A 14216-nucleotide genomic window follows, 5' to 3' on the forward strand; every position below is an offset into this window, starting at 1 on the left:
ACCCTGTCGCGAAGTGTCTGACTTGAGTCCAAGTCATGTATGTGAGTGGAGTCCACACCTCTGATATTTAGGTTCACATTTAAAATGTTCATCAACTCCTATATTGTGTGTAAGTATTGAGGCTGTGATGCACCCTAGTGTTTCGTTTTGACATTGCGGCTTTACAGAGATATTTTCCACCTCCCACGTGACCATTGGCATGACAGCTGGCTTGCGCAACGTACTGAAAGCTAGAGTGATCATGTTCCGGGATAACAGGTTCATTCCTGGTGCAAGATAATTAAAAAAAAGTTAAGAAATACAGCTGCAAACGGGGAATAACCACACATAAGATTAACATTCACATTATCACAACTATTTATGGGTTTAGGGGACTGACTGACTTAAAAACCATTTTAACAACTACACAACGCTGATAGGCACGCTGGGACATCCTCTGACAGCAAGCCGCCACGATGACGTCAACGATGGCATCATAATTAAAACAGTGGCTCACTATCAGAAGATTTCCCAGCATGCCTAGCGCCATTGTATAGTTGTTAAAATGCTGTTTTATGTCAGTTAGTCCTTTTATGGTTTAGACAGTGTAGTGCTGTTGTACTGTACTTTTTTAATTCGCTTTATTTACCAACCGTTCAGCACACAGCTAACATCTATTCGACATCGAACAACATTGTTTGAAATTGCCAAATCTGGCCTCTCCTGTGTGCAGTTTGCATGTTCTCCCCGTGCCTGCATGGGTTTTCTCTGCATACTCCGATTTCCTCCCACATTCCAAAAACATGCATGGTAGGTTAATTGAATGCTCTAAATTAGTGTTTAAATTAATGCCCATAAGTGTGAATGTGAGTGTGACTGGTTGTTTATATGTGCCCTGCGATTGGCGGGTGACCAGTTCAGGGTGTACCCCGCCTCTCACCCAGCTGGGATAGGCTTCAGCACACCCGCAACCCCTGTGAGGATAAGTGCTACGGAAAATGGATGGATGGGTGGAAGTTTAACCTTGGTTTCATTGGACCACACATTACCTAAAATGCATTGCAGAAATTTCAGTTTTTCTTTGCAAGTGAAGACTTGAGTCTTGCCACTCTTCCCCATAGCCCAGACATATGGAGAAGACAAGAGATTGTTGTCACATGTACTAAGCAGGGCGGCACGGGGGGAGACTGGTTAGCACATCTGCATCACAGTTCTGAGGACCGGGTTTCAAATCCCGGCCCCGCCTGTGTGGAGTTTGCATGTTCTCCCCGTGCGTGCGTGGGTTTTCTCCAGGCACTCTGGTTTCCTCCCATATCCCCAGAACATGCATGGTAGATTGATTGAAGACTCTAAATTGCCCTTAGTTGTGAACGTGTGCGCCAATGGTTGCTTGTTTCTATGTGCCCTGCGATTGGCTGGCGACCAGTTCAGGGTGTACCCTGCCTCTCGCCCGAAGATAGCTGGGATAACTTCCAGCACGACCCGCGACCCTGGTGAGGTACAGAAAATGGATGGATGTACTAGGCAGGCAGAACGTGCCAGAAATGCCTGCAGCTCCTTCAATGATGCTGCCGGCTTCTTGGAAGTCTCACAGACCACTTTTCTTATAGTCTTTTCATGTGTGCTCCCTCTGGTGGGAAAAGTAGGCAGCACCCCTTTGGACCATTTAGCTTTCCGGATTAACTCACCCGAGCCAGAGGCAGGAGGTTATGTTTTTGAAAAACTACCGGAGCCCATTTTGGTGCATTTTGGTCACCATTTATATTAATAAAAAAAAAAAAAAAATACTTGAAATTCACCATTGCAACATTCCTCAAACCTTTCCAGAACAGTGCAACATGCAACACCACAGAAAAAAGTGGAATATTTTATTATTCATTAAAATAATTAAATTTTAAAAATCCATTCGCTTAAATAAATATATACAAAGACATTCATGGAAAACGTAAAAATCAAACATTTACAGCACTCTACATTAACGTTTACATTGATAGCACTGGATCATGCATGATGTGTGTAGTCTAACGTAATTAGCACACTGTAGCTTTGTATATAATAAAGATTGACAGTGACTCGAGTTATAGCTTTAAAAGACAATAATGGAAACATGTTCAGATAAAAGCAAAGTATCCTTATTTGTTTCACAAAAATCATTTACATAACTTCAAAATTGTGTAATTGTGGACAAAGGAGGCAACTGAGTTAAGTTACGTGTGGGAAGAGGTAGCTGGGCGAGCGAGCTCGCCGTGCTCGGCGCTGCAAGCTTTGATTAAATTCCACTTCGTCTTTTTCGCTATGACGAGACGCCATTATACGGCGGCTGGAGCAACGTCACTGGTGTGGGGAAGCATCGATACTGTCTGAAATGTTGATGCCGCTGATACCAGATCATCGATTCTCAAAATTAAATATTGATCCTTCAGTCATTTGTGGGACTGTATTTTATCAGAAAGGCGATCGGTGGTCTGGTTCATTAGCAGGCACACAAAAGGAGCACATCGCTGCACAATTTCCATGCAGTAAAAGCCCAAATCTATTTGCCAAAATTGAATTATGGCGACCCACCACAAATAAATGTGGGAAATCCTGGAACATCCCTGGTTACATTAAAATAGTCACAAAGGTAGAAGGGAGGATCAACCACTATTTGACTTTGTGTTGTCTTTGTCAAAGCATGTTTATCTTGCATTTGTTTATACTTATAATTATTAACTCATTATTTAAACCCTGCATGTTACATGTCAAATGATAGATTTTTGGGGGGTCTTTGCAGGGCATGAAAGGGCACAAGTGCGAGGTGTGCTCCCGTGAGTTCACGCTGTCGGCCAACCTCAAGAGACACATGCTGATCCACAACAGTGTGCGGCCCTTCCAGTGTCACGTGTGCTTCAAGAGCTTCATCCAGAAGCAGACGCTCAAAACCCACATGATTGTCCACCTGCCCGTCAAGCCCTTTAAATGCAAGGTCAGTATCTGCCCAGCACAGTGACACACCTCATATTTCGGTACCATAGATGGTAAAAAAAAAATTTTTTCATTGTTTGCAGGTGTGTGGCAAGTCATTCAACAGAATGTACAACCTGCTGGGCCACATGCATCTACACGCTGGCAGTAAACCCTTCAAGTGTCCCTACTGCACCAGCAAGTTCAATCTAAAGGGGAACCTAAGCAGGCACATGAAGGTCAAGCACGGCATGGATGTGTCACCTGAAGGACAAGGTGAGTGGCGCTTTTCCTGAGAAAAACGCACTGAGTAGGGGTTGAACCAACTAGTCGTCGCGCCAACTTCACCACTACGATGACGAATGACGATGATAGCTTGAAGTCGACTAATCGTAAACCATGTGTTTTGGTATTAATAACACGGACGCCTCACAGAAATCAACTGTTGGTCGATTGACGCATCAAACAAGCAGCGATGCCTTAAACGTGCGAATATTTCACTAAAAATGAGACCGGTAGCACAGTCACTTGTAAAATATGTAAGTCTATCCTCAAATATAACAAGCACAAGTGCAATGAACGGCCATCTGAAAAGGTATCCGCTAACACTAGTCCTCCCGTCAGCGATTTCACAAACCACCTGCTGTAACAGACAATATACGCTAACGTCTACTAAGATGACAAAACGAAGACAAGCAGTGGTCGATCAAAAACCTCTTTATTGTGACAATAAACTGTTAATGATGCCAACAACTCGTTTTACTCAAGCCTTCATCCTGCAGACACACAGCAAACTCTTCTTCCGCCTTCTTAAATGCCCCACCCTCTAATTTACCTATCAGATGACAAGTCACACTCGGACAACTTCGTCTTACAGACATTCAGATCTCATAAAACTCTTGCAACAATCCACATAACACAACTGCTAAATATACAATACTGGAGAGCATTCCCTCCTCCTGTAATTTTTAAAATTATATACTATATATTATATATACTATACACTGAAAAAAGCGTCACATATGCAACTATTTTGGTCGCTGTATCAAGCCCTGGGTGGTGAGTCCTTCCTTGTAAAATTGGAAATACACTAACACTCGTATTCAGTCAATTTACAGTAACCGAAGTTTGTAACATTTGATTAATGAACTGTTAGAAAAGGTGTTTTTTTTCTCTTAGCCTATCTCAGATGAGAAATATTAACAAAAATCAACCGATATCATAAAAAATGTAATACATTTTTCAAAAATCAACTGAGCATAAAAACCTGACCTGAACAAGAGAAACAGATGTAATTTTCAGATTCAACAATACCAATTTAAAAAAATAATAATAATTGTAACCCAGTTTAATAGACGTCCACTCGACTATCATCACTTTAGCTTTGACAAACAAGATCTGAAGTCGGTCAGTCCCTAGTCCAGAGTAAACCAAAAAGGTTGATGCTGTACTGTAATTGCCTTTCAATGCCAAAAGATGACAGAAAAGCATCACTTTTGACTAAATGAACCTCCTCAACTCACTTAAACATGGTTACTTGGCACCAAAATGCCACAAAAAAATATTTTGTTTTGGCCAGAGCACAAAAACGATCGGTGAGAATGGGTTCTCCAAAATATATTGTTGTACAGTAGGGATAGACTCATAAACAATATGCAGGGTTGCCACAATAGGATTTCTGCTGTCCTAGAAGGTAAACATTCTCTCTATACATAACATGTTCAAAAGGTCCAAATATGCCTCTATGTATATGGAGTAAAGTGTTTTAAAATTTAGGGTAGAAAAGCATAAAATTAGACTGATTTAGTATTTAGTAGAACTTTTGTTCAAATTATTGCCCAAAACCACGTTTAGAAAAATTGCTATACAAATCTCAGCAATTGCTTTACAAAATAATTTTGGATAGCAATAAATTCTATGCAAAATATTTTGATTATAGTATTTTCCTGCATTGTATACTATTTTCCTGCATTGTATTATCAAAGTGTGTTTCTTCTCCTCTGTTACACAAAAGTACTTCCTGAAATGGAGAGCCAGGCAGATTATGAAGGCCAGAACTTCAGCTTCACGTCGGCGGACAACATGGACAATAGCGGCTCGCAAAACCTCACCAAGTTGACCACAGCCAACATGGACGACATGGAGGAGTACTACAACTTTGGCAAGGACACCAACACCTACACCACACCCTGAGTGGACACAACGGTGTGGGGTGGGTGGGTGTTGGGGCCAGCTTTGACTTTGACTTTGAGCTGCTCATTTTTGGGACGCCAGTGACTCATGCCTTGTATGTTGTTTGTGGATTTGTTACAAAAAAAAAAAAAAAACAAGAAAAAAAGTTCCACATCCATCAGTAACATTTGATGTGATTCATGTCATGCACAAGCAACCCTTATTGTTTGGACTGAAACGGCTATGTACTCACTCTATATAGTATATATAAATACCGTGTTTAATACATAGTCCCCACTTATTCAGAGGTTTGAACGCACTTACTTAACATTACAGTTCTTATGTGCACTTCTTTCAATGCATTTCCACCGCAACTTCCAGGAAGTATTTCTTGACACTTGGAACTGAACGGATCCAATCGGAAATATTCGCCACACCCCAAAGGTTCCTAGACCTCTTGAAATTACTAGTCATCATCTTTTGTCAGGCCCTGGTACCAAATGAAGGCAATAGTGGTCCTCACTATTTGATTAATTCCTGCAGTCAAAATCTGTAAACAGGCCTTTCTTTCATTATAGCGCTCCCTTTTTGTTCTCCTCTTCTTCCCTTTGGTCCACCCGTTAGATCTTAGCCCCCCCGCCCCTTACTTTTGAGAGGCCCAGGAATCTTCGTGGTGTGGGGACTGAAGTACAAATACTTTCAGCACCCTCCCCACCACACCATTCAGCCTTTCACTCCAAAAAGGTTTATATGCGGTTTAGATTAACATGAACAATATAACCTTTTTTATTTTCGTTTTTTTTTTTTTTTTTTTTAACATTTTGAATAATTGCGCAAACATGATGCGAAGATTTTGGTGAAAATTTTTTTTCCCCTGTTTTAAAGAAGGTGATCTTCAGTGGGCTGGAGGAAAGGAGATTGTCATAAGCACCGGCAATATGATTTATTTTATTGTAAACTTTGCAGTTTGGAGCCATTTTGGGAAGTCGGTTTTCAGCTGACCGGTTTTCACTTTACTTTCTGTTCAATTCAAATTCAAAAGACACATATTTGATTGAAAAGCTCCTAAAGTGTAGATTGTGTACATATTAAAAAAAAGTGACTTAAAAGTGGACTGTGGAAGGTCCTGCTTATATTGACGATTCGGTTGTGGAGAGGTGGGCTCCCCCTGTCCTGCCATGCAGGTCAGTCAGTCTTGATATGCACACTCAACCACAGCAACGGTCGACTACTTAAGTGTTTCCCAACCTTGATTGACCCAAGACACCTATTTTACGTTCGAGGATCTCAGTTTATTTAAATATGTACTCCATGTGAAATCTGGGCCTGTTCAACAAAACGATGATAGTGTTAACTCGCAGGAAGCCATGACTTATTCTGTTGTACAATATGCCTAAAAGTGATGATATGGTCAAAATACTGCACACGGTGTAGGGCCACCATGGTTGGGACTCACTGGATTAGTTGATGAGGAACTAAAACGTCATGGAACGTGACCATGGATTATTTAATAATAATAATAATAAAAAAAAATCTCTAGTTTAAATGACTTGCTTGTATGTCATTTGTTTTGGGATCTTTCTTCTGAAAGACGGAGAGGATGAGAGTGTAGGAGAATAAAGTCAATGAATAAAAAAAAAATAGATGAAAGCTGTAATTTTACAAGAATAGACATGATGGGGAAAAAAGCTGAAATTTTACAATCAAATCATGACAATTGTTGGGTTGATTTAACAGTAATTTACAGCATTACAAGGACTGTCCTTTTACAAGACAAAAAGTTGTAATTTGAAGATGATGTAACACTAATGATGCAGTTCTTAGTAAAGTAATATTACAGGAAATAAATTAGCTGTCAAATATTACAACAAATGATAAATTGAGAAAAAGTGTAAATTATGAAAATAGTCATAAATGACTAATGCAATTTGTATTAGTAATACAAAAAAGGGTAAACCTAGTTATTTTTACGAGAATAGTCATGAGAAAGAATTGTAATAGTTATATAAGAGAAGACAGATGTCAAAATAGAAAGAAAAAATGTGCTATTATGGGAAATGAGTATTTTTATAAAAATACGTGTATAAGGGTACAACAATATAGCTGCCTTATGGTAAGTCACATTTTTACAAGTTTTAGAAACAATGAAATAGGAAATGAATTGTCACATCAGTATAAACACTTGATATGACATGATTAATCCTATATAGCAAATCTCTATAGAGACTGAAGCTGCTTGTCGCAGACTGTTGTTAATGCGGGAATTTTGAAAAACCCTTAAAAAATAATAATAAAATGCTGACCTTTTACTCCTGAAATGTTAATATTTTGTATTTTCGGTGTGGCTGGTTCCAATAGTCCTTGGTAAATTATTATTCTGACTCCCCACAGAGTACATTACTAATTAGTAGCTTATTATAAAGACAATGTAGTGAACATGTTTGGTAATAACATGAACTGCCAGCTCCATTCTGATCAAATGTGATACCCTCCTTTGGATGGTACTGTACATCTCATGTTATGTGAGTGGTGACACTTGATGACAATGTCGACATCTGCTGGAAATGAACAGGTAAGTGTTTTAGGGTTCAGTTAGTGGCTAAAAGCGAGAAGGGTCTGGCTGCAGAGTGCAGACTTCACCTCTCAGCCCCCTCCTCCATAAACTTGAAAAGGTAATTTATTGCACGCTTGAACCAGACTAAATCCCTAAACAAGAAGTGACTTCCCTATGAACTGGAAATTGACATTGATTTTCTTTTTAAACGATTCAACCTGCCCGCGACCCTAGTGAGGAGAAGCGGCTCAGAAAATGGATGGATGGATGGATGATTCAACCTAATTCCGGGCTGACGGTGTTGGTGAGGATAGGCCTTGAGAAACTCAGCAAACCCAAAGCTGTACTTTTATAGGGCTTACAAATTGATTTCTTCATGTTCATATGACCGTCTGTCACACATACTAGTTTGAAGCCATGAGACTCAGTTGACTGAAATACATTTGTATTGTATTATTGTAGTCAGGGCTGGAATCGGACAAAAAAAAATGGCCCTGGAATTTTGGGCTGAGAACGGCTCTTCATGATTTGTGGCGCACAACCGGCTAGTAATTTGTGTTCTCTAAAGGAATGTATTTTACTATTATTCCAAACCCAACTCTAATTATTGTGGTGTGGTGTATATACTGTATGTTAGGAAGTTTGTACATGTAGTCTCCTCTCACTCTCTCTCAGTTGCTATCTCAACAGCTTCATTAGACAGGAAGAGAAGGAAAGATTTTTACAGTGTCTGCCGTGATGCGGACTTTGGATCGGTCCGTTGTGGTAAAGAAGGAGCTAAGGCGAAGCTCTCAATTTACCGGTCGATCTACGTGCCTGCCCTCACCTATGGTCACGAGCTGTGGGTCGTGACCGAAAGAACAAGATCCCGGATACAAGCGGCCGAAATGAGTTTCCTCCGCAGGGTGTCCGGGCTCTCCCTTAAGAGATAGGATGAGAAGCTCGGCCATCCGGGGAGGATCTCAGAGTCGAGCCGCTGCTCCTCCTCATCAAGAGGAGCCAGATGAGGTGGCTGGGGCATCTGATTCTGATGCCTCCTGGGCGCCTCCCTGGTGAGGTATTCCGGGCACGTCCCACCGGGAGGAGACCCCGGGGACACACTGGAGAGACTACGTCTTTCGTCTGGCCTGGGAACGCCTAGGGATCCCCCTGGAAGAGCTCGCTGAAGTGGCTGGGGAGAGGGAAGTCTGGGCGCCCCTGCTAAAGGTGCTGCCCCCGTGACCCGACCTCGGATAAGCGGTAGAAAATGGATGGATGGATAAAGTGGTAAATTGAAAAACAATTAAAAAAAAAAAAAAATGAAAGTTTTGGAACTCCCTAGAAAAACTGCAATAATTTTAACCAGTGTTGGTACCAAAAGTGGGTCGCGGACCCATAAAGGGTCTGCTGCGAACAGGTAGTAGAAAATTCCAGGTGGTCCTTGTACCGACATGCCATGTTTCAAAGTTACGAATGGTGCTCAATAAACTACTTGGTGTAGTGGCATAAGATGTTTTTCATACAAAAAACTAATGTAATTATTATTGTACTAATGTGTTAGTGTAGCTTAGTGATAGACTATGGCGCATATCATCAGCGAAGCATTTTGGTGGTAGTGCCATGCTGTTGGCATGTATGACTGCTTAGCAAAGAAGGGGGGGGAAAAACACAATCACAACTCGCCCAATAGGCATTTCTAGAAGGCCGAATTGAGTTTCCACCACAGGGTGTCCAGGCTCTCCCTTAAGCTGGACGAAGTGGCTCGGGAGAGACGTTTAGGCTTGCTGCTCCCAAACCCAACCACGGACAAGCGGACAAAAATATATGGATGGATATTTTATTTAAAGCTTCCTTTCAACACACTTGAGATTTGATTCTTTAATGCCAGGAAAGGGAAGTTACATTGTTATTTTTGTTGCTTGGATTCCATTACATAAGGAACAAGTCACACAAATACAAATTGTTCTAATCACATATTTATTATAAGTGTTTTAGCTATTAAATATAACATTTAATATGTTAAATAATACAATTTTTTCCTTCTGTATCATATATTGGCTTAGGATGGTTGTTTGTTGGAGGGTAGGCAGGGAAGCATGAGAAATTGATTTTAATCTCCAAATGCAAAGCAACAACATAAGGCACCAACATACACTACAAACAAAACATTCACTCTTATAGGAAATGGAAAAAGCAAGGCAGAAATGCATGGTTTTAACCTTGTAACAACCTTTCCCACATAAATTAGGACAAACAATGACCACTGAAAGAAATATCGTCTTCAACTTGGGTATCATTTTACAGTAACGATGACAATACTATTAAGGCGACCACCAGAGTAGTTCAAATTTCTCAGTGTCATACTATGACGAGGTATCGGAAAATAAATTCTCTGTCTGTAGCAATCTAATTTTAAACACTAATCTGAGTGGTATCTCTTTCCAACAAAAAGACAATTTGTAAGACTGTGAGAAAGCAATGGTTGTGCGCCTGGCATCCTGGAGAAGACGTGTTTTAAGTCATCGCCGCCACCGAGCCTTTCTTATCACTGAAAAAGCTCTTGAGCAACAGGACTTGACTCACGCCGATGACAAACAGCAGGACCGTTTCGCCGATGGACCAGAGAGTGACACGGTCGTGGAGGTGATCCGCCCTATTGCGGTCATGTGCTTCCCTGAGCCGGTACCACGTCTGTGACTCCGAAACCACCTTCAGGATCTCGTGGATGGACACGCATGTTGATTCCAGCTGTGAAGAAAAACACAGTTCAATTGTTAAAATGTACTCAAATAAAAAGACATTTGTCAATGAGTCAAAGGTCCATTTATTCTGGACACATGCAATAATACTATGCCTAAGTGCTGTTTATACAGAACGACGATTCTGAAAAGGGTGGGAAAATACCAGCTTTAACAGGCTTTGTAAATGAGGCTAGTATTTCTCACACCCCCACAAAAGTCTTCAAAGAAGTCATCTTTGTATAAATGGCACTGACAAACGGATTGGGTCAGGGGGTGAAGTTGTTCAATTTCCTTCCTTTGATGTTGTATCGGAGCCAGAAGAGAGGCTGTGCTGTGTTCTATGTACAAAACCAAAGCGGATAAACGCTGTCTTCTTCTCCGGCTGTGATCTGTGTGAAAGTGGCTTCAAAGACACGTGAAAAGCGATTCAACAATAATTCAACACCTTGATGCCCATGATGATAACACTGTCTTACATGAGTCAGCGCCGTGGCTCTGGTCATGCCGGGAAGGAGAGGATCCTCGTCGCCGTGTCGGAAATCCAGATAGATGGACTTGTGTGAAAAGGTGGAGAATTCGTTACTGAAGCAGACCCTGTAGGTCCCCCTCATGGCGGTGGTATGAGAGAAGCTGTCGTACTGCTTCTTGTTCTCATTGTACAAGATGTTATCGAGAGGGTCCGTCACAAAACAGTCCACGTCGTAGTTTCCTCCCGAAATCACCTTTTCAAAGGAAAAAAAAAAAAAAAGCCATTTTGAGTGATCAATGCATGCCAAAATGGTGTACAAGGGCTTCAGTCTTTCATTTGTGTGTTTTATATTTATGTCTTTACTATTGCATTAGTGTAGGTTAGTGAGGGACTACGGTGCAGTGTAAGAGTGCGTCATCACATGGCAAAAGAAGTTACCGTCAAACTTTTTGGATTATTATACTGTCCGACAAGTCAAGTATTTCACATACAAATATTTACTGTAATAGTAACTTTACGACTGTTTTAGTGTAAGTTTGTCATAGACTACAACACAGTGAAAAAATACAATTTTTTGTATTAAAGCCACACAATAAGGTACACCCATCTACCGCCGTACTTGTGGTTTATTTGATTGCTTTATATTGTAATGTCTGAACTCTTTTGGGTGTGGGCTGTTAAGGGTGGGCCTGGTGATTGGCGGTTGTGAACATTTCAGATGAAAGAGTATAGGTTCATTAGTGCTCGAGTGTGAGTTGTAGCCGATAGTAGCCGCTCGTGATAATAAAGCAACTTAAGTGTCATCCTTGACCACATACGAGGACATTCCAATATTTATGGCCTAGAACTGTTTTTCATCCTATTATTTACTGTAACTACGACTAAACGGAACACTGTCGTAAACCAAGGGCCATGTATGTACCCTGGTCTCCGATGGACAGTATTGGTAGAGTCAAACTCATTTTATTTCGCTGGCCAAACTCACCCAAATTTGATCTCAAGTGTGCCTAAACACTATATTCCTGGCTTAATAAGCTACAAATAACTTTTCAAAAATGTTCCTATTGTTTTGGCGCAAAAAATTACAAGTACATTTGGAAGATGATTACATTTATCAGTTATTATCTTTTTACAAATGTTATAACACAAAATACTGTATTTTCAAAGGTGTTATGAATCAGGTTTTTCATTTACACGTGAAAGTCACATATCAAAGTGTGTCTATATTAGACTTTACACCGATCTGATAGGCTTGATCGGTATCGGCCATAATTAACATTTTATGCTGATCGGCTTTAATGTCATAATTCGCCGATTGATCGGCTCCGCAAAAGACATTTACTCTTCGTCGCTATCGTGTACGGTATATTTGAACCAAAAGCTAGTTTATTTTTAGCCTTGTCCCATGTCTTTGGATCGCGTGTATTATAAGAACAAAGAGGGGGAAAACGTGTGGTGGTGGTAACCGGTGCTCGGGAGAGGACATTCATTTAAGGATTGCTGGACGTTATGTTCACATACTTTTTATATGATACGGAAGCTGCCAACAAAATGTTGTGTAGCCCAGTAAGTTAGTGCTAGCACTAACGGTTGTACGTAAACATGCCAGCGTTCTGTCGACTCATGCTGTAAAGTTTTGGTGTGTTAAATAATTTGATAACAATAAAGTAATTGAATTACAGTAAGTTAGCACCCATTATTTCTGTCATGTTGTAACATTGGTTTGACCTGACTGATTTGAATACATGACCTTAGTGGAGAATACTTTTGAAGACACTCAGTATACATTATACAAGTATAAACAGTAAATGAACAAGTCATTTAAATAAGACACATTGCTCCATCTTTTGATCGGCTCGGCGATCGGTTATCGTTTTTTTTAAACTCACTGATCGGCCCCAAAAATCCCGATCGTGTAAAGCCTAATCCATATGTTATGGACCATTTATAAAAATAACTGTGTTAAGCTCTAGAAATCATTTTAAATTCACGTACATTTCTGCATCCATCTTGAAATCTTGACAACCATCACTTCATTTAAACTTAAGCGGGAACTTTTCAAAAACAGCATGCAGTTATCCGCCTACTTTAATACATAAAAGTTGTGGCAGTGCCTGAAAAAATTCTAATATAAAAGGGCTCCACCAAACCAACCTCTTTTGGCCTGAAGCTGTTGGCTGACATTTTGTAATATTCAATGTCTTAAACTATTTCCCCAGGTGAACTGTAATAAAGGTGTCACAGCATTTGATATGAAATGGGCTTACATAACTCCTGAAACTTTTTGCTACAAATGCCTCAATAGCAGGTGTCAAATCATGAGTCGCATCCAATTTCAGTGTGTAACTAACTGAGTTATCGTCAGTGTGACAAAATTAGCCACAGTTACTTTTATTTAAAAAAAAAATAAAAATAAAAAAAGTAGCAGTGAATGTGTTCTATCTTCACTCCCTGGGTAGCCGGTTCTGGACGGCGGGTCGTAGGTTTGACACCCCTGGCTGAGGTTGAGCAAGCTCGACAGTTGTCAAGATAACAATCAGCCCCCTCGCCCCCTCAAAAAAGTATGTGAAGTGTAGACAAGCTTTTAAATCAACGTGTGACCCACATACAGGCAAATTACACCACGTGAAACAAAACAAAACGTGCAACTAATACGTGACTTGACGGCGGCAAGCAGATGGTGTGTGCATCTTTCCGGGACTTACTTGGTAATCTATGTCAAACTTGACATCCTTCTCCAGCTCCTCGTAGAAACATAGCTTGTCGTTATCGGGAAGCTCAAACGTGAATTCGGTGGCGAAGACCACGAAAAAGTGAAGCAGCAGACAACTAAGAGACAGCGGCGACAGCATATTGTCAACGGTACTTGTTTGCACCGAGTTAACTCAACCAGCAACACTTTAGCGGATAACTGTGACGTGGCACGGCGGCTCGTCTCTTCCGGGTTATACAACGTATTATTATTTTTTATCAATTTATATTTATATATTTTTTTCAACAGATCCCCCTACGAAATAGTGTCTAGAATTAATAGTAACATACCGAATAGAATTAAAAATAAATAAATAAATAAATAAAATAAACTCAAACAATACAGCTAAGGAAGTCGTAGTCAAGGAAATGAAGAGGAACAAAATAAAAGCGCTTCAAGTCCCCTTGGGTACATTTTTCGAATTCCTCTCATTTCAGCTCAACTAGACTGCGTTTAAAATGTAGAAATGAAACCAAAAAGACCGCAATACTAAAACTATCACACCTAAATTATTCGACTAAAGCCATCGTGTTCAGCTTCCGTAAAGAATAAGATTTAAAAAAAAAAAAACGTCAGTATAACACGTCATTTCAGTTTCGTAACAATGTTTATAAAAGTGTCACGTCA

The 14216-nt window shown here is 40.3% G+C and overlaps 2 protein-coding genes across 4 annotated transcripts in view; one reads left to right on the forward strand and one right to left on the reverse strand.

Moving 5' to 3' along the window:
• The window catches only part of LOC133474244 (zinc finger protein 710-like), a 36303-nt gene extending 29663 nt beyond the window's left edge, over positions 1–6640 (forward strand). Inside the window, exons 4-6 of the mRNA XM_061765729.1 lie at positions 2753–2944; positions 3027–3198; positions 4937–6640. Of these exons, the coding sequence (XP_061621713.1) occupies positions 2753–2944; positions 3027–3198; positions 4937–5115 (543 nt within the window). The 3' untranslated portion in view covers positions 5116–6640. The remainder of the gene's footprint in view (positions 1–2752; positions 2945–3026; positions 3199–4936) is intronic.
• A 2808-nt stretch (positions 6641–9448) lies between these two features.
• On the reverse strand, positions 9449–14199 carry tmed3 (transmembrane p24 trafficking protein 3). Of its 3 annotated transcripts, XM_061765733.1 has the most exons (4): positions 13543–14199; positions 10845–11090; positions 10623–10771; positions 10235–10375 (listed from the first exon to the last, which is right to left on the reverse strand). In XM_061765733.1, the coding sequence occupies exons 1-3, from the start codon at positions 13687–13689 to the stop codon at positions 10652–10654; spliced, it is 513 nt and encodes a 170-aa protein (XP_061621717.1). In that variant the 5' UTR covers positions 13690–14199; the 3' UTR covers positions 10235–10375; positions 10623–10651. The 3 variants fall into 3 exon arrangements, with proteins under 3 accessions (XP_061621716.1, XP_061621718.1, XP_061621717.1); XM_061765732.1 differs by lacking the exon at positions 10623–10771 and having other exon boundaries at positions 9449–10375; positions 13543–13796; XM_061765734.1 differs by lacking the exon at positions 10623–10771 and having other exon boundaries at positions 10140–10375; positions 10814–11090.
• Positions 14200–14216: the final 17 nt, after the last annotated feature.

The sequence above is a fragment of the Phyllopteryx taeniolatus genome, chromosome 2 (assembly GCF_024500385.1).
Source record: "Phyllopteryx taeniolatus isolate TA_2022b chromosome 2, UOR_Ptae_1.2, whole genome shotgun sequence".
Classification (NCBI taxonomy): domain Eukaryota; kingdom Metazoa; phylum Chordata; class Actinopteri; order Syngnathiformes; family Syngnathidae; genus Phyllopteryx; species Phyllopteryx taeniolatus.

Bases quoted from the DNA above. Each gene is read 5' to 3' on its own strand.
- tmed3 (XM_061765732.1), bottom strand. From the start codon at position 13,689: ATGCTGTCGCCGCTGTCTCTTAGTTGTCTGCTGCTTCACTTTTTCGTG. The intron at 11,091-13,542 runs GTAAGTCCCGGA...TCCTTTGAAAAG, and splicing joins AGTTTGACATAGATTACCAA to GTGATTTCGGGAGGAAACTA. The intron at 10,376-10,844 runs GTAAGACAGTGT...TTTTCTTCACAG, and splicing joins GAGCCACGGCGCTGACTCAT to CTGGAATCAACATGCGTGTC.